Source organism: Aphis gossypii, chromosome X (assembly GCF_020184175.1).
Source record: "Aphis gossypii isolate Hap1 chromosome X, ASM2018417v2, whole genome shotgun sequence".
In the NCBI taxonomy this organism is placed as follows: domain Eukaryota; kingdom Metazoa; phylum Arthropoda; class Insecta; order Hemiptera; family Aphididae; genus Aphis; species Aphis gossypii.
The window spans coordinates 50,157,701-50,179,447 of NC_065533.1; the positions used below are offsets into that span (position 1 = coordinate 50,157,701).

The following is a 21,747-nucleotide window of genomic DNA, read 5'->3' on the forward strand; positions in this document are numbered from 1 at the left end:
AATAAATTCGGTTAAAACTCTAAATATTTCTTTCAACCTCCACTCCATTTACAAAATCTGAATCTACTATAAAAAAAACTGCGATCACTTTTATTTTTGAGGCGGGTTTTATCATATAATATACCAAATATTTTTATTATATTATATTATATATTATTAGATACTTTATAATTGTTGAGCAATCATATGTAGTTGTATAATAGTAGTAACTATAAAATAAAAAATGAATATATATCTTCTCAATATGACCTGTAGCATTACACAAAAACCTATTCACACTATACTTATATGCAAAAATATACACAGTAATTGTATTTAAATGTTGTTTTTATTTAATGCATACCTAACAGTTACCTACCTATATATATTATAAATGAATATGTTATATATTATCTTATTATTACCTTTGACGCATATACATAAAATAATTACATTTATTATTTTGATTAATATTATATTATTCATCTCGATATATATTTATAATGTATTATTTACATATAGGTAATATCGTTAACATATAAATATAGGTGATATATACACATTTATTTTACATGAATGATGAATATAAATTGAAAATAGAAATTTTTAAATTAAAGAATAGCACAATTCGACATCGAGAAAATAACAAAATTATAATGATAAATAACTATTACTAGATTTTTTTTATATATCTAATTGTATTGCAATATGCTTGCAAATTATATACATTTATTACATAAATACTATATTTAGATTATAAGTTTAATTTTATAAATAAATAAATTAACTCAATGGTAAATTGTACCTGGTTACAACAACTTATAAATATGAATAATTTATAATAACATTAAATAGATTTAAATTTAATAGCTCAATGTTTGCATAATATAATATTATAAACCCGTATATTATTATCACGCCATTACTTTGTCGATCCATGGTACGAAACGCTGTACATTGGTGTACACTCCAGGTAAATGTTCACGACCGCAACCGATTCCCCACGAGACCAATCCGATTAGAGTTTTCCGTCCATCCAGCATCGTTGTCAAAGGACCGCCAGAATCGCCCTAAATAGTGATAAAGTTATTTGATTATGAATTATATTACACTACGAAGTGAATCAAAACAATAATAATGTTTTCAGTCATAAACGCACTGTATAAAAAAATGTAGGTATAATAGGTATAATATTATATCCTTTATAGCCATTTATGGTGTATAGTATATTTATTGTATTATATAATATGATATATTTTTTATGAGTAAAAAAGTTTTAAAATTTAATAAGATTGATACATTGATCAGACAACTATTATAAAGTTTCAAATGGCATCTTCAAACGATTTTACACAAACCTGACAACTGTCTCGACCACCTTCTTTGTAACCAGCACACAAGAACACATCGTGAATCGTTTCCCTTCGACCAGCAGCCCGAAACCACCTTTGGCATCTTTCATTTGGAATCACCTCAACTTGCACTTCTTGTAAAACCGTAGGAACTGTTGCAACACCTGTGTTTGAAAATTTTGTTATGTTAGATATTAAATATAGTGTCATTGTATATAACATATGTTATAAATTATAATCTATAGAAATATGTATATACTTGGACATATCATATTCTACATTTTTAGGACATTTTTTATTTTAATATAGATATTCTCATAAGTAAGTTTTTAAGTAGTTTTTTGCTTTATATTTTTGAATAATCTATTGACCATATTTTAAAAGTGTCATTATAATTATTCCTACCATTTTTTAACTGGCCAATATATGAAAAAATACTTTTCAATTTAAAATTCATGTTTCAAAGAACAATATTTTTAGAGATAGGTATTGCATTGGTTTACGGAAATCTTAACATTACATAACATTATTTGTATCTGCAAATAGTTTTAACATGAGTATACTTAACTATAACGAAAAGTATATACTTGAGATGTACCAAACATTTTTCATCAAAACAAAGTTACAACTTATATTCTTAAAATAGTGGCATAATAAGAAATTATTTCTTATACTATTATTTTATTACATGCAATTATGCAAAACATTGTAACTCATCGTTTCAATATAATTTAATTCTACTTGGTCATTAAGTATAACTGTATAATAAATTATTGTTGTAAATTAAAATGTATTTAATAACACAGTTTGAAGCTCAGGTAACTATAATGACTAAGGCGTTTTAAGATGTTAATTGTCCGTGAATAAAAAATTAATTTCATTAGATTTAAGTTTGAAATGTAAACTGAGTAGAATATATTAAAAAGTGATGTGTTAAACTGAAAATGTTCAGATATTTCTTCTCAATATTTCAATTTATGATGGGCATTTGATAACAAAAAAATAACGTATGGTAAAATAAATACATATTACAGTGATTCAATTTATTGGTGGATAGATTTGTAGATTTGTCAATCTCTTGTTTAATAATGTTGTATAATAAAGAAATTTATTATTAAAAAAAAAAAAAAAAAATTACTAACCATGTCGAGTACGACCCCAACCAGCTACAGTGGCTGTCTTGCCAACCAATTTAGCTGCTGAGCTAGGCAAACACACTGGAATAATGTGCTGTTTATACGTTACGTCATGATCAATTTTGACTAATGCGACGTCATTTCGAAAATCAGTAGGACTGTACTGTGGATGTACCTGTAATTAACAATATTAAATAATTAATTGTGATAGATATAAATTATTATAAAGTATACTGGGAATTCTATATATGTAAATAACACATTTATATTATGATTATTAACCCTACATAATTTAAAGATTATAACATAATATACGAGTAGTTAGACCTATAACAGCGGGTAAACGTAAAATGTTGTATTATCAACTATCACTATGATGTCCAATAAAAGCGTAGGTACCTATATTCGAAATTTTGGCTACACGGTGCTATTTTTTTTATCTTCATTCAAATCATATATTAATTTTAACAACAAATATAATTGTTTTCTCTTTATTAACATGATGAATTATACACTTTACACCTATATATTGCTATGTTAATAATTAATTTTATAAAAATAAAATCAATTTCTATAGGTACTATTTACCACTCAGTAGTATCAAATATATATTATAACATACTAAATAATTAGGTAATCGTAGACAAATATATTATACTAATTATACTAATATAATATTATGTTAGTTATCATTTCTTACTTCTTTTCGCTCCACGTTGAATTCTTCATGTGCATACTTTTCTGATTGATCTCGTACATCCCATTCACCAAGCCGTACTTTTAAATTATTGTTCGCCGTACTTTTTAAATATAGTAAAAATTTTTAAATTAATATACATAAATTATCGTGTTATTCTATATTTAAATATATTACATGAATTATTGTCATATACATAAAATTCATTTTCAGATAAAGCCATTTAATGCAAAATTGGAACTCTAAAATAACCGTTATTAGGTATTTAAAACTATAAAAACGAAGTATCAGCTTGTAAGTTAATAGGCTGAAAATACCTAATTCATTATCCACTTATGACGCTTTTAATACATCATAAATTTATGGCAAAATAAAGCTTTTTATATTATAGCTTTATTCTGATATAATTTTATTTATAGATATAGGCGTTACTTTCTATCATAAATTAAAATAGTTTTTTTTTCTGGGATTAGGAGAGGACATTTTACTTGTATAAAATACGAATTCTTATAGCGTAAAATCAAATTAAATGTATGTCAAGTTCGATCCATAAACTGCCCTTATTTATCCCATGAACAAGTGAATGAAAACTTTATTATACTTACGTGGCCACGCAATGTGCAGCAGTAACTACCCATCGATTACTCAAAAGAGCACCTCCACACGACAATTTTTTTGACAAAAACCCTGACTTGATGATAGCGGCCTAAATAAATAAACATGTATTTTTATTTTTGATTCAATTCAAATAATAATATATATATATTTATATTTACCTGCCACGGATGTGTACCAAAGTTTGATCCATGTCCACCCACGATTCTATGGCTTCTAGCATATAATTCTCCACAACCTATTAAAATCAAATATATATATTTATTAGGTATATTATAGGTATTTATAAGAGAAATGTAAAGACTTTATACAAGAATTTTGTACAAGAATAAGGTCTATATGAAAACGTGAGGCACAAATTTAAATTTATACATAATACAACATTTCAAATAAAAAAAAAAATCATTATAATAAAGTTGTATGATTATATTTTGATTTTTGAATTAATCATGAATAGTTTAATTATCATGTTTCATAATATCAATAAGCATAACAAAAAATTTATAATATGACCTAAAAAATAATCATATTGGTAATTTATTTTATTCTATAAAAATATTTACTACAAAGATAAAAATAAAATATCAAGCTTGAAAATAAAAAAGTACCTTTATTATCCATACAAACATACCTAACTAATTATTTGTATAAAAATATTCATAGTAAACACAAACATTTATAACCAATAGATAACTAAATTTAATATCAGCTGCTAGTTAATAATATGTGTTGTTAATATTAATTAAACAAACGATTAATTTATACATTATATAACTAGAAAAGTAAAATACAAAACCACAAATTTACATTATTTTTATTATTATCATCATTATTTATACCTATTTTAAATTTAAATGATTGTGTTTTTAATATAGTATCCTTCCATACATTTAATATTATTATAATATTGTTAATATACGTATAAACTATAAAGTATCTTCAATGTATACTTTAAAATCTAAAATCACTCAACTTTTATTTATTATTTATTTATTATAGTTAGTGATAGCAATAACTTAGGCTATGGTTTATCTTTTTAAATTATTTAAACTATTTTTTTGTTGAAAATTAGGACTTATCATCGTGTACAGAATAGCGATTGGCTAAATGGTACAAAGGAAGTCGACTGTTGTTGGGTTACACTCCCATATTAGCTCAATTTAAGCACTTAAAAGTCATAAATTAAATACTTAAGAAAGATAATATGCTGTTTATTTCTTATTATCTTATAATATAAACTCTATCTCAATAACTATGTTTGAACAATAGTGGACTTGACATCAAGATTAAGTAAAGTATTAATAATAATATGTTTAAACAACTGAAAAGGATGCTTAATTGATTAATAGTTAGATATTCTAATTATTTCTTTCAACTTCATGTATGATATTAATACATTATGATTAAATTTATAATATAATATGTTTTAAAAGTTGATAAATTGTGAATCATATTATTAAAAAAATTCTAAATCACATATATTGAAAATTGTTAACAATTTTAGCAGAGTGGAAAATATATTTTTACACTCTTAGAAAAATTATTTACTAAGAATATCAGTGCTTCAAACTTTAAAGAAAAAATTATTCTCTTACTCTATTTGTCAAATCAATAGCTATAAGAAAATTTAAGAACACGTACTCAGAAGAAAACTCTAAAATTAATTATTTTTTAAACTCAAAATACCTAGTATGTTTTTAATATGATTTTTAAAATGTCGTAATGAATATAAAAATGATGATTAATATAATACAATTCGTTTCTACAGCTAGATAAATAAATATAAAAGCACATAGTCAATTTTATATTTTGTAGTTTAAGTTATCAGTTATATTTTAAATTTAAAGTCCACATATCTACTTAATATAGATAAAATCCGATAAGCTATATAGTAGGCTTTAAGTGTATTTCGTCATTGACTAGATTAATATAATGGATAAATAATGTGTTAAAACTTAAATTGGAATTCAATGATCATTGAGTCTGAAAAAACGATTCTAAACGGAGACGATTTAAAAATTATAAGTTTTAAATCAAATATAAGCTAATATACCGACATACCATAGCACTGTAGTTACGACATATGAATATATACAAATTAGTCTAAATGATTTAAAAATATTAATGTGTATAGAGAACTATAATAATTTAAGTTATAACGTGTTGCGTGCTACCTCTCATTGATAACAGGAACTTTCCCGGACAAAAACCTGGGACCAGTAAAATTAAACATAAGTTTGCTGCAACTCACCGCATAGATCTCGAATTTCAATTAGCTCAAGTGTTAAAAACCAAAGAGCTATTTATGCTTTCAACCTCAAATACGTCCTACAAATACAGCCATATAATTTCACAAAATCTACAACACGCAATTGATAATCAGACTATTCTTGGTATGATTCTATATAAATATGAATTTGAATGACGAAATAATTTCATATACGATAACGCTACGATTACCAACTCGGATGATACACTGGGCAGCAATAATTCTATCAATAATTACGAATCTATAATTCATCATGTTATCAATGCCATTGCTCATTAGAGCTTATTGTTTCTGCCTATACAGTTTTAATTTATCTTTGATTTTATAATATTACATTTTAATATCTCACATTTCAATAATATAATCTCATCTAATCTTAATCTATTTCACCATAATAGTCTAAAATTTAAAATTTAATTGTTTATTATAATTTATTCGATCAATATGTATGTATTTTTTTTTATAAAAATATAATTAAATAATAGTTATGAAGTAAAAAAAAATCATAGGAAATTACTGAAATGTTTCAAGTTGCTACGGTTAATTACAAAAAAAAAAACAAAGATTATTTTACGTTTGGATTTCCAATTTCATCCATATTTTAGCTTCAAATGAACAACAAAAACATAATACTCGTATAGATCACTAAATATTTTATTATTCCAGTAAGAACAACTTAATCTCATATTATATTTTCAAACTTGGCTTAAGTACTAAAGGAATTAAAATTTAAAATGTTATGAATTTTTAAAAACAAAATAATTTGCTTATTTTGGAGTTAATAACGAATTAGTATCTATATTTTTTTAAACGATTAAAAAAATATTCTGACCATGTTTTTTTTATATATTTTAAGTTTTATAAGAATATCTTATGATAAAAATTTTATTAATATTTGATTCAATAAAAAAAAAAATGACTCAACATTTATAAAAAAAAACTTAAATTAAAATAAAAGCTCACAAAAAATCTCAAGTCTAGATAATTATTTTTTGAATTGCAATAAACAATATGAAATAAATTTTGTCGAAAACTGGACATGCGGAAATGATCAGTTATTCCGTAATTTTTCACTCAAAAAGTGTTAGAAATTTGTTATTTTTGACCAACTAGATTAAATTTATTACTAGAAATCATCTTCAAAGTTAAGCATTGAAATGTTTTTACTGCTTCAAAAGTTAATGGCAGACACAGAAATAAATATCTACACTCATAAATCCAATATAATAGCTACTACGATCAGTAATTAAATTTTAATGTTTTATGATTTATGAATGAACAAGTACATTTAAAATTAAAATAATGAAATAATAGATAACAAATCATACGATTCCGAAATACTTAGTTTTTGAACTATTAAAAACCCAATACTACATATCAATAAAGGGCCTATTTTTTTTTATATATATATATAATACGAAATAATAAATTGTATAAATAGGTAGTAACTGATTAGTAATTTGTGACAATATTTATATTATTTTACTTAAAAGGACATCACGATGTTTTACAAATGTATTTACATTATGGCAAATTTAAGTTCAGCTGAACTAAGTTTGTGTTAGTAACTTTAATAATAGAATGAATTGATCTATAGATTCATTATCAAACTTAATAAAATTACCTCTGTTTATACGTTACATGTTTAAAGTTTGTGCTTTGAGTCATATGCAAATTATGAGTGTAAAATATTGTAATTTAAAAATGCTCAAATCTTGTAAAATCGTAAAAAACAACAACATTCAAAAATAGAAAATGTTCTTAACTAAGTTTAATACTAAAGTCAATTTACTGTACTATTTTATAAGTTAACATTCCAACAAAAAGATACATTGTTTAAGAGGATTTCGGAGCACCATTTTTTTTCTCTCTCTGGCCCGTGGAAAATCAAAAAAATTACATTCATCAGAACCACAATCTTGAATTGTTAGCTTTTATGTCAGACAATTAATTGATCTATTATAAAACTTAAACATAAAAACATTATCTGTATTTTTATGTTGAATTTTTACTCGAAATTTTGACTTTTAAGCAAATATAATATTACAATTTTGCTTATGACTTTTAAAAATTAAAATGTCGTAAAAAACAAGCAATATTTTTACTTTTGGGTTTAATAACTTTTTTATTTATATAGAAAATTTGCTATGCTTTACGTTTGTAAGATAACAAAAACGACATATTACATTTTGTAAAATATATTATGCATTTAAATAAAAAGATTGAACACTGAACTTTGAGTTTTTACTAAAAAATTGCTAAAATTACTAAGACATGTAAATTCATAAAAATTAGAATTTTACTTAGCAGTCGAACGAATTTAAAAAATAATATACCTGCAGTGTAGGTATATTCAATTGGAATTAGTATGGCCAGAATTATACAACATAAATTCATAAATATGTATTAATTCCTATAAGAATAAATAAATATAGGTACGAAAGATGAAGATACTTTTGAAAACTAACAGTAGATAAAAATGTAAAAAATAATTATGCGATTCAGATAAAAATACATGCAATTGCTTAGGTACACATTTCTAACATAATGATATGTCAAAACTATTAAATTGAGTTAAAATATATTATATATATAAACGAGATATCGATCATTAGATCGATCAAGTATCAAACGTTGCTTAATAATAATAATATCATTAAAACGTCTTCATATCGTTTTTTAATAATCATAATATATATTAAAACCTATATGTTCAATATATATGTGCGTTTCGACTTCAAATGACGTTCGATATATCTAAAATATTTTATCGACCGTCGTAATGCACCTCATCGTAATAATAATTTGTGTGTGCACCTGCTGCAGAGTGTAGTGCAATAATCATAAGACGTGCTGTAACCTATATAATATAACATATTATATAGATAGATAGATGCGTTTCAAGAACGAAAACTGTGTCGTGTAATTGTTATCGTGCATTTGTGCATTTCTCTTTACATAATACAATATATTTATACAACGTGCGTTACAAGACAACCCGATCGAAGATTTTTGCATTATCGTTTCTCGCGAACATACGGCAAAATAAAATCGGCGTATGCTCGTCTTCCAAACTGCAGGTGCTCTAATCTATTCCGTATACGGATAACAAGTGTAATAGTAGGTACGTGTACGAAGCGTGTGACCGGAAGCGGCGCGGCTTTATGCATAAACAGCGACTGTAGTTTACCGCGGTATCCGGACGGCATGTAGTGCAACAATTGACTCTGTTGCTGTTGCGGTTGCTGCTGTTGCTGCTGCAGTTGCTGTTGCTGCTGCTGCTGCAGTTGATCGTCGGCAACGATGCCGCTGCTGATCTGAGTGATGTGAGAGAACGGCGCCAGTTGCGGTGGTTTTTGCGTGGAATAAAATCCGTTTCCGTGATCGGTGTGGAACAACATGTTGGATGACGCGGGCGGTAAGGTCGTGCTGGTCGACGTGCTGCTGACCGACCCGCCACCGTTGATCTGCCAATGGCCTCCGACGCCACTCTGATGGTGCTGATAGTAATACGGATGGTAATGCTGGTGCTCTTGTTGGTAATAGTACGATGGTTTGGCCGTCTGGTCGGCGACGAAAGGCTGCGACGACGGACTTATGTCGTTGATGTAGTTGTCCACGTAACTGGCCACCGTCGCGGGCTGATGGCTGTGATGGTGTTGTTGTTGCTGCAGTTGCAGTTGCTGTTGCTGCAGCTGCTGATATTGATGTTGCTGGTGCATGTACATGTTGTAGTGGTGTTGGAATTCGGGATATTGCATCAGGAACTGTATGGCTTTATACAAGAGGAAACGATATGACAACATATAACGCAACAACTATAATATTTCGGAAGCATAACATCGTTTCCCATTGTCATAATAATATACGCTTATATAACCGAATAAACATTTCGTATGTGGTACCTAGCTATACGTGCCTATCATTAAAATATTAAATGACTCAATGTGAAAGCACGATGAAAAAATACATATATCGTTAATCGTAATATACTGCAATAAGGATAATATTATAAGGATTCTTATTAAATATAATCAATACCTGTACAAATATGATGTGTATAAATATATAATGTATATGTATATATTATAAGAACCTACTTAAATAATAATGAAATCATGTTTGTTCCAAAATTATAAAAGAAAATATGTTACAAACATGATCACAAATAAATAATATATTATAATATATGTTTAAGTTTTACTCAGCAGCCATTGCAAATATAGGTAGGTATTTTAGGTGTACAAACGTATTCGCGTATATCGTCACAACATAACGCACGTGTTCATAAGCATGTGTGTCACGAAATTAAAATAATTAAACACATGCGTATAAATGCCTATACGACTAAACAAGCAAACATAATATAATAATAAGGATAGCGCGTCTCGGTGTTATGTTATTATTGTGGTAGAAATGGTATCCTGCAAGTTATAAAATTAAAACTAAATAAAATCTACACTCTCGCGTCGTAATTATTATGCCCGTTCTTCGTCGTCATTTGAATATAATGTATACTATCGTACACCATGATTTTAATAAATACGAGAACCGTGACAATATTATAATAATAGCGGCGACCATAAAAAGTTTTGCTCTGATTATAATACCAAACGAGAGAAATTAACGCGATTATTATTATTATTTATATAGTCAACTGTGTCGTCGCACATCCAGCGTGCGCGTAACGACGTGTCTCTTTAATAATAATAGTAATAACATAAATATGAGCATCGCGTGAAACTCTACAAGTGAATATTGTGCAATGCTACCATTATTATTTTGAACCGTTTATTTCGATAATTTTTTAACAAACGCACGTTCTGGAATGAGACGTTAAAGAATGAAAATAAAAATAACATAGTAAAATACAAAAACTCACTGGCATTTTCTATTGTTCCCACCGAATTCGACGCTGCCGTCACGGCTGACGACGACGACGACGAAGAAGATCCGGATGTCTGGATTTTGTCTCTGGACACGCAACAGCTCCATATCATGCCACCACTGCACAAGTCCACTGGTTTGCCACCCTCGAGCACACACGAAATACTAAGCCCGCAATCGAATTTGTTGCTGTTGTACCAGCAGGTCTGAGGTATCACTGTGAACGACCAAAAAAAATATATTATTTAAAAAAAAAACGTCAACATGTAAAGTGTATATTTATAGGTATTAAGCATAATAATATTATTATTTGTATTGGATTAATCAAAATTATGATATAATTTAAACAGTATTATTACAATGTTGAAAAAAATTTTATAATTTTTACTACATTTCAACATTTAATATTATATAATGTACGGCCTATGAGCATATCTTATTAGATATGGTAATCAGAAATGTTATACCAATGTCCATCACTTCGTATGAACAATAAAAAAAATTTTCCAAAAATTTAAACTCAATATTGCTTTGCTAATATTATAGTACAATACATTTTAATCGTAAGACACATAAATACACGAAAACATGTAATTAAATGTAGACGGTGACGGATGTACCTATTCATTTTTTCAAGACTATAATAACATTAATAACTATAATAGGTTAATCTACACAGTGCAAATGGGCCGCCATTAAATCAATCATTCGATTATCAATGTCAATGAAATGAATAAGTCGAGAGAATACCCACTACGTACACTCAAATATTTTTAACGAAATCTCAAGAGTAGGTATATGGCACAGAGGAAACACCACATCACTACATCAATATGTAGGGAAATTGAGAGCACCGTTAATTATAATGTTACTATTTTATAGGTATAGGTACCTATATTTTAATTTTTTTTTCGTTATTGTAGAATAAGAAAAACAAAAAAAAAGGAAACACGCTTTATAAGAAAGCGTTTTCGACGAAATCGTATAAAATAATTTCAATATTTTTTTAATGGTAATAATAACAATCTATAGTCATTAAATCCATATAGACGATATATTATAGTCATGAACCCATACACATATTTGATAATAAGTAATAACTCATACATTTTTTCACAGCACAAAATGACTTTTTATTTTTGTGTTTTATATTATATCACTTTAAGTTATGTAATTAGGTATATTGTATTTTTACACTATAATCTTCGATAAAAAATATTTTACAATTTATGTATACAGTTTACTTTTTGTCATTTACTTTACATAATATATATAATGAGTTTTATTTTATGTGCATGTTCAATTTATACGAAAACTTTGTTTACAACCCGTAATAAAATGAATAAAGAAATTAGATAGGTAAGTACTCAATATCATAATGTAATATAGTTGTAATGTATTATAGTGGAATACATTTTGAATGCCGCAGTGATTATTCGAAAACGACTAATTTGTGTTTTTGACGGGGAAAGGTTTCTATATTGATGACATTCCATAAATTTACTTTTACATTTCGATTATTTAAATTCTGTAAAAGTAAAACGTGTTGAGAAAATAGTAATAATAATAATAATAATTATGTACCAAACAATTTCATACAACCCACTATTATTATTTTTTTTTTTTTTAGAAATGCATATCAGTTTATATCTTATAACGTACCTACACATTTAAAATTGATTTTTATATCCGTATTCGGTTATTAAATAAAAGTAACGAGAATGTAATTATTAAAGCCATACTAATTAGCTATAAAATATGAACAAAGTTGAAAATTTTAATGTATGAATAACTTTTTATCTACATTCTCGAAAAATTATGTATAATAATATATGGAGACGATCACAAGCAAAAAAACATGTTTAGTCCTGGACTTTAAAATGAATGACTAAACTAAATCGATGTAAAAATGGTTCGTATTTAAATAACAACTAAAATTCAAATAAATGTAAATTATCAATTGAAATGTAAACATTTTCCTCTCGGAAATATTACTATCAGTTCTTAAAATAAAAGTTTTTTTTTTAACGAGTGTACCGAAACTTCGAAACTAGAACAATAAAATAAATTATAGTCAGACAAAAGAACGAATATATTAAGCTCTTTATTTTTAATAAACATGAACTAAATAACGACTTAAATAAACAAAAGTAACCGGTCATAGATGTTAAAAACACAAATCATCAGCATGGATTTACGTAAATATTAAAATATTATTTTGTGTACAAAAATTAACCAAGTCACCGGCCATGGCAAGTTTGCAGACAAGTATTACCTATAGCAATTCAAGAAAGGAAAAACACCAGACGGCCGTGATGAAGAAAGTGAAACCACATCACGGTCATAGTGTTGCTTTCGTTTATATACTACCTACCTAGTATACAACTAATCGCGATGTGTATAATTTATTAATATTGTTATAGAAACGAGAACGGCGACACGTGCATTGATTTTTAAAATATTATATATTATCATTATTATCATACATGTAACAAATTGTAATACGTCACTAAACAATTTACCGGAGTTTAACTAAACGATTATAAATATCCCGGACACGAATGGCAAAATAATACTATTATTTCATTTTCATTTTCACGCAAAGCTTAATAAAACAGTCATAACAAATATCTTATGGCATTTAGTTCTAAATCGTAAAATATCCGTACTTCGTTAATAAATCGAGTTCGTCAATATCATATTATTTTAAGAAGAGTTAGAAAGTTATTCTGAAAAACATATGCGAAATTTGCTCATTAAAATGCAAAAAATACAAGTAGGTATGTCCTTAAATCAACAAAATAAGACATTACAAGTACTTTTTGAAGGTTTTACACATTCGCGCGAGTTGTTATATCAACAATAGTACACTTATAGGTGCAAACAGTGGAGTGGCTGAGAGATTGCAACGAACGAGGTCCAAACTAATTTATAATTTGGTCTAAACGCGAATAAAAGAAAAAGAAAAATGTAAAAGTCGTAAATCTATAAGTGATTAGCAATAATATACGGTATATTGTTAATACAGTTAGAAAGGTACTACAACCTATAATATACTAGGTAATATGTCCTTATTAACTATAATCAGAACCGTTTGAAAATGATTTAGTCGTCTTCGTCATTATTTTATTGAATACTCGCCTATGAGACCTACGTGTTTCGAAATTGGTAACTATCTAAGAAATATAATTTTATTATATTATTATGTTGTAAAAATGAATTGTAGTGCGAAGACTACGTCCCGAAGGCTACATTTATTTTATTTAATCTCAGAGAAAGTTATCAAGGATGTACATAAATACAATGGAATTATTCTAAACGGAAAACCCACACAAGTATAATAATATGACATGATCGCTATCAAGTAATTGAAGTGAGGAACACATCATGCCTGTATGTGTTATAGCGGAGCGAAATCATTAAAATCATAATTAGATGGAACGCACATTGTATAACGATAGCATTAGAATACAAACATTATTGTACACTTTTCGGTTATTTTAGTAAAAAAAAAAAAAACCAATGTAAGTATATAAGTACACGACATGATTACAATGTGGATGCATCTAAAAAAAATTGTAGTGCGTTACGCACATAATATTACGAATAGATATAATAAGGGGATATGCATGGCAAGACGTTCTATCTGTATATTATTATTATTTTAGTCAAATACCTATAATATATTTTTCGTTGCCCGCAACTACCGAATAAATACACAAATTGAAACGATAACGACGTTATTGAAAACGTCGCGTGTCGGACGATTAAAAGCCTAATCATCTGTTTAACGAATTATTATACACAATATTATAGTGTCGTACCTATTAGACCAAGAAAGAAAAAAATAGACGATAGCGATGATTTCTTCACGAAATCCAAGAACATAATATATAACGACTATAACGAAAACGACTAATCTCTGCAGAACCGTGATTAATTATTACACCTGTATATTAGATACCGGCTACAATGTATACCTATTGTAAATAATTTTTTTCGTTTTCATCGTCGCAGTCATCCACCCGTTTACTCCCCCAGCCGACAAAAGTCGCGAGTATCGTTTTCTTCGATTGCTCTTATTTTTTTTTTTTTATTCTCTTTCTCTCTCTCGTTCATCTTCCTCTAATCACTCGGAAATGTCACGTCAACACACCCATCATCGCGTCGGCAACCGAGTTCCGTGACAGCTCCTCCGGATATTATACAAATACATTGCGTGGCAGTGCACCGGATTGTATACCTATATTATATATATACATCTCATAAGACCAGGAGCGTAGACCCGTGCATCGACACATTTTATAATGTTATGTATACGCACGATTTACCCAAATTTACGATGGGTGTTCGTAATAGTTGTTACGAGTGAAACGGACGGAAAACAAAAACCGACTACCAAAAAAAATAAATAAATAAATAACCGTCATCGTTGGTGCGACACGAGTAAGACGACAACAATAACATAATAATACGAATGTATAAAAAAGTAAAACTATAATAATATATTAGACAGACCAATCTCGGAGTAATAATTATTGTTTAACACGAATTAAAACGAATATAAAAAAAAGCCCCGCGGAAAGACGGGGGCGAGTCCACATACTTTTACCCAACATGTCCATGAGATCGTTTTGAAAGCCTTTGGAACCGGTGACGGTTTGCCCGCCGTAGTAGCCGCCCTTGCCGGCGGTGGTGTTGAAACCGGACTTTTGACCGAGCACTTCGGCCAACAGCACTGCGTTGCTTCCCGCTGCGTCCGGCTGCTGCTGCTGCTGCGGTTGCAACGACTGCAACGACGACGGCAGAGGCGGTGCAACAGTGGCGGACGCGGCCGCCGGAGACGTCTTGGTCGCGTAAGACAGCCGCTTCGAGTACCACTTGGACGCCGCGTCGGACGACGGTTGCTGGTGGTCGCCGTCGGTCACCGAGTTGTGGTGCGACAGCGGCTGGTGCACTACCACCTGCACTTCGGACAACGACGACGCGCCTTCCGACCCGACAGCCGCCGGCCACTGTTGCTGGAGCTTGTCGTCCGTCGGTTCTCGCCGCTTGTCGTCCGTCTCTCCGGCAAACGCCACTTTGTCCTGGTGCATGTACTTGTGCGCGCCCGCCGAAGCCCGTCGACGGCTGCCGCCGATGATCCAACCGCCACCCCCGTCGGCCGACGACGAAGACGACGTGCCGTCGCTGACGTGATGGTACGTGTTGACCGTGCGACGGAGACCACCGTCGTACGCGTCCGATCTGTCGACGTCGGCTCCTCCACCGCCTCCGTCCGCGTCGCGACTTATCCGCTGACTCTGTCGGTCGTCGGACGACGAAGCGCCTCCGTTGCAGTACAACTGCATCACTATGACACTAACGATTATGGAGTATGACCTCATGGCAACGCGCTCGTGATCGACGGGCGATATTTTTTTATAATTTTTTTTTTATATATTGTATATAAATCGTTAATATAACGATATATTATTTTGTTTCGATGACGTTAAATGTGAAGTCGTCGTCCGCTCGCGGTGGCAGTGTAATAGAGCGCTATAACGACGTTATTGAAACGATGATGATCTGTCGTGGTGTTTCGGTGGCGTTTCGGCGATACGACATTGACCCGTAAGACCGCTGTGCAACACGACGACGATAACTATACAACAATCGCTGTTGTTGCGTAACATCCGACGATTATGATGATGATGACGAAGACGGCGACGACGACGACGACGACGACGGTGATGTCGACGACGATTGACGGTTTTGACGAAGACCGACGGATATCAGAGGAATGCGAGCCACAAATCCTACACACTCGAATGTCCGCCACTTTCTTCTTTCACCCGCGCGCGTGTGCGAAGTCGGCGAGTACGCGTGTGTGTGCGGCAAATAGGGCTTGGCCCGAGCAAATAATAATAATATAATAATTGTATTCGCGCGTATATCGCTCGAAAAACTATCACTTCGATAACAGGAGTAACAGCAGCGGTTTACCTTGGATTCCTGCGCGTATGTACAATGTCACGGAACGAGCGTATCCACTTTCTTTCTGTACGCGCGCACCGCGCTCAGTCGTCGTCGTCGTTGTTGTTATTATTATTATTATTATTATTGGCAGTAGTAGTAGTAGTAGTAGTAGTAGTAGTAGTAGAAGTAGTAGTAAGTAGTATTATTATTATTAAATTTTCTATCTCACACGCGCCGCATACACGTTCACTTTCACTCGCGGTCACTGAGAGTAAAAGAACCAGTGTAAAAAACAAATAAATAAAAAAATCCTGCACTACCTACACAGGTACGAAATTACGACGATAACAATATGATATTATTACATATACGATTGTTATTGATAAAAGACGTACCCTCAACACGTGGTAACTTCGAATAATATTTAATGTCAAAATTAAACGAAAATTGACCTTACGCGGTAATTTTCAATCGCACTGAAAATATATATTTTAATGAACCGTCGAAAAAAAACAGTATAGTAACTTTTGACTTACCGCGTCTCGAGTCGTATATTTAATATATTATCGCTGATTGTGTAAAATCCAATAACACGCGGATATAATATGCTATTATTATTGTAATAGTTAAATAAAGCAGATTTCAATAGAGTATAATATGTGTGTACATGTATATAGATTTATTTATATAGATACGTAGATGAGAAATTTTCTTTATAAAAAATATGATAACAAAAGAAGCAAGCGAGAAAATTGTCCTTTTGTATAACTTAATGCGATGATATATAGAGACAGATAAAACGGCAGATCATATTGGTGGTTATTTTTTTTTTTTTTACATTTTTATCATCACGACTATCAATACACCACAGATAAATAACGAAGTATTCTTTCTTCTACGAAACAATATCAACAATAAAGACAAATATTAAGAAAGTAAACCGACTGAGAGCCGCAGCAGCACACAAAAGACTAGTTGCTACAAAACGTAGCGACCACCATCATCATATTCAAGTGTCTCCGCCTAACCGCTCTTTTACCGCGAACTTTCTCTTAATCGGTTTGCTGTTGTTCACTGTATGCTTGACGTTTACCCCTCCACGATTAAAAATAAGAATCGCACTCTTTCAAACGCCATAACAGTGCTTTTACTATATTGTAACACACAATTTTTACGCATGTATATACATCGTATATGTTATAGGGATATTAACCAATTTTCAAAATAATTGATTGAATAGATAAAAGTAAAACTTAATAAATTCATTAACATTTTACGTGACTGAAAATCCAAATAAATTCTCAACATACATAACATAGTTATTACCTATAGGTAATATTATATTATTATATAATAAAACGTCTATAAATTATTAATAGTGTTTCTATTTTTGATATTTTCGGTCTGAGACACTACGAAAAAGACCTCTCGACTATTTTTTATTAGAGTTCTAATAATGACTAATATAAATTTTTAAATAAAAATATTCAAAATTATTTTTTGATAAATGTAAGTTTTGTCGACTTAAACGTCGTGAAATTAACGATTAACTTTATTAATTTTAACTGCGCAATGAGTTTTATAACTTAATACAACGAGATGTTCTAGTCTTATAAGTGCTGTATACATACATATGTATGTATATAAATATATAGTAAGTGATACGTTAATATCTTTTAGAAACTGAATGTTCGAAATTTCTCCATATTAATTAGTAAAATTGAAAATTAAATGAAATCTTAAACTAAAATATAAATTCATTGATAAAACGACTGGAATTTAAATAGAATTATTTAGTTAATTTTTTACTCATTAGTCAATTATTAAAAGAAAATACGATTCGTTAAATTCTTTGTGTTCTAAGATACAGTTAACTTCTTTACGTACAACGATAATAACACAGAAAAATAGAAAATAAGTGTATAAAAGCGATATTAGTTTCGAACGTAAATTTTGAAATTACTAACTTTTATTTATTTTTTTTTTTTTACAAATATATTTTGAATTATAATAAATTCTAATTTGTATTAAAAATTTTAATTTTATTGTAAAATATTGATAGTTCATGTTTTAATATTAATTGTCATTAAGTACAATTAATAAATGTCTTCTATCAATTTCATTACCAAACATTAGATTTTCAGTAAAATTTGGGTGAAACATTTTAAAGCAATAACGTTGCAATTTATAAATGTTTAATACATAAATAATAAATGTATACCACGAATTTTTATATCATTCCTTACATGTAGCTAATAAGTAAAAACGTATAAACTTACAAAATTGTTCGAAAAAACGACCCTTTTTCTTCTTTATTTTATGTTGCATTCCTTGTTGTTTCAGTCTGGTTGTTATAGAATGATTAGATTCTAAAATCGGTGCTGTATCATTGTATTGTAATGTAGAAACAACATCATGTTCACCAAATTTCATCGCTAAAATCATTATTTTTTTAATGAAAGAATAACATAAACATAGATAAAACAAAAACTACTATTATTCTTTACTATTGTTAAATCGATGTGTTTTTGGTAGGCTAACTGCTATTGATTCGCAATTGTTGATGATTGAAATAATAAAAGTAACTAAAGCTACTGCAATTATTGTGGTGTGCATGATAGTTTTTAATTGCGTCAAATGTTTCCTTTAAAACATAATAATACATCACAATTATTTCAAATATATATAATATATATATATTTATTTCGTATAACAATTATTTCAAATTATAAATTGTTATAGAATATTATTTTAAAGAGTAAAACTTAGTTATAATTATTATTAATGCATAGGTCATAAGCATATGAAGTATCCATTAAAACAACAGAAAAACTAATTTATAAAATGTTAATAAAATTTGTTTTGATACTTATGAGCAAAATAAAATGTCAACGTTTAATAAACAGCTGTCTATAGTATCTGAATAAAATAAAATATAATACATAAAAATTACACGTACATAGTATATAAATAAACAAGAAAGTAGTGTTCATAAACAACTTGTTATTTTTTATTTACCCTCACTATATATTCTACTCTTTAACGACTGATATTAATTTATATTAAACACATCAATTAAAAATATATATTACATGATACATCCGTATTCTAGATAATCATTGCGAAGGTAAATGATTTTCTATTATTAAATGTCACTGTAGCTACTCTATCTTAATTAGCATATCAATTATTGGGGGTTTTTTTTTTTAATTGAATTATTCGTAGTTTAATTGAAGCGTATATATATACTATTATACTGATTTAGTTTTAAGAACCATAAATATTTGATTTTCATTATTGTTTTTCAAGACAACAACATAAATACAAATACTTATTTCTAATTCCTAAAATATGTAAAAAGAAAAAAAAAGAAAAAAGTGTTTATATAATTTATAATTTACATGAAAATAATGCACACATTGTGAAAATTATCAGACCGTATAATTATGCATTGAAACTGTACTAAAAATACATACCTACCAAAACAATAATAAAGAACTCAATAGTAAATCATAACTATCGTTACAATGCTCTCTGTTCAAAATATTATGCATTATTATTTTTAATTTAACAACTTACCCGGTTTTTTAATTAAAATATTTAGTTAGAAAGTATTAAGTCAACCAGCTATTATAAACAGTACTTACACGGCAGTAATGACATTAAATAAGGAACTATATAATTAAGTTTATAATTTTTCTATTAAAATAATTTGACATTTGTTGATGTATATTATAAATAGCACCGATATAACTTGATTTAATTACGTTGAACAAAAGCCAATCATAATACGCAGGTAATTCGATTAAAATTAAACTCTTATTAATATCCGAGCATAATTGCTCTGCGAATGTAAAAATATACTCATAAATATTGTTGAGAAGACATTCCCGCGTATAAACTACACGGGTACTGCAGCATGTGTACCAGCTGTTGATGTGTTTACTGGGAGCTGACGTTCAGTCCATTGCCGGGTGAAAGTGATACTCAAGAAATGGGATGTGTACGTATGTAACGTACACAAAAACGGCATTTCTCCTTTGGTTTTGTCATGTCCAAGGAAAATATTTCATACCATTAAATAGTGTGTATAAAAGTACCCATACCTACCTACAATCTAAGAACTGTGATGATAATAACGTAACATAATATTAATATATTAATACAAACGTCTTAAGGTTTATAGGTATTCTGTTTTTATTTTATTTACTTACTGGATATAATATATACTATAAGCTTATAAAAACTCAAATAGAAACAGCATAAATTATTTAGTATTGAACATTTTCATAAACATGCAATAATAACATACACTCGTTAATGGATAAACGTATATGACCAGATTAAAAACGACATTCTTCGTTGAAGTGGCAAGCTACGTTATATGGAAGCTCCTCTCGTGAACAAAAACAGATTATAAGGACTATATTATCCTAAAACTAATATTACTATTCAAAAAATAATATACAAATATTAGTGTGTACAAAATTATTACCATAGTCTTAAAATATTTTTATTATCTTTGAAATACGAGTACACTAATTAAGCGCCTTCAGCCTACAGAAAACGGAATTATAAATTAAAAATTGATATAATACCTCTGACTATTTTTCATCATATTGCAGTGACGAATACTCTAAAATATAGGTACATTAAAAATATGAATATAAGTATTTGAAGTATTTCATATTCCTTCAGTTTATACTTCATAATAAGGGGAATCAAAATTGTCATTATATTTTTTTCCACTTTAAAGCTAACGACATTGGGGCAATTAAACAATGTTCTAAAGCATCCCCAATACCACTTCATGGCTCTTAACAACTGCATATCCTATAAAGGAGAGGCAAAACG

The 21,747-nt window shown here is 29.0% G+C and overlaps 1 protein-coding gene across 3 annotated transcripts; it reads right to left on the reverse strand.

Moving 5' to 3' along the window:
* Nucleotides 1-342: 342 nt before the first annotated feature.
* On the reverse strand, nucleotides 343-20,805 carry LOC114130308 (serine proteinase stubble-like). 3 transcript variants are annotated; one of them, XM_050206166.1, is made up of 11 exons: nucleotides 20,541-20,805; nucleotides 19,401-19,537; nucleotides 19,173-19,328; nucleotides 10,931-11,152; nucleotides 9,239-9,823; nucleotides 3,941-4,017; nucleotides 3,770-3,870; nucleotides 3,168-3,267; nucleotides 2,474-2,642; nucleotides 1,338-1,495; nucleotides 343-1,049 (listed from the first exon to the last, which is right to left on the reverse strand). In XM_050206166.1, the coding sequence occupies exons 2-11, from the start codon at nucleotides 19,507-19,509 to the stop codon at nucleotides 894-896; spliced, it is 1,833 nt and encodes a 610-aa protein (XP_050062123.1). In that variant the 5' UTR covers nucleotides 19,510-19,537; nucleotides 20,541-20,805; the 3' UTR covers nucleotides 343-893. The 3 variants fall into 3 exon arrangements, with proteins under 3 accessions (XP_050062123.1, XP_050062122.1, XP_050062124.1); XM_050206165.1 differs by lacking the exons at nucleotides 19,173-19,328; nucleotides 19,401-19,537; nucleotides 20,541-20,805 and adding an exon at nucleotides 15,542-17,871 and having other exon boundaries at nucleotides 348-1,049; XM_050206167.1 differs by lacking the exons at nucleotides 9,239-9,823; nucleotides 19,173-19,328; nucleotides 19,401-19,537; nucleotides 20,541-20,805 and adding an exon at nucleotides 15,542-17,870 and having other exon boundaries at nucleotides 388-1,049.
* Between the last annotated feature and the right edge of the window lie 942 nt (nucleotides 20,806-21,747).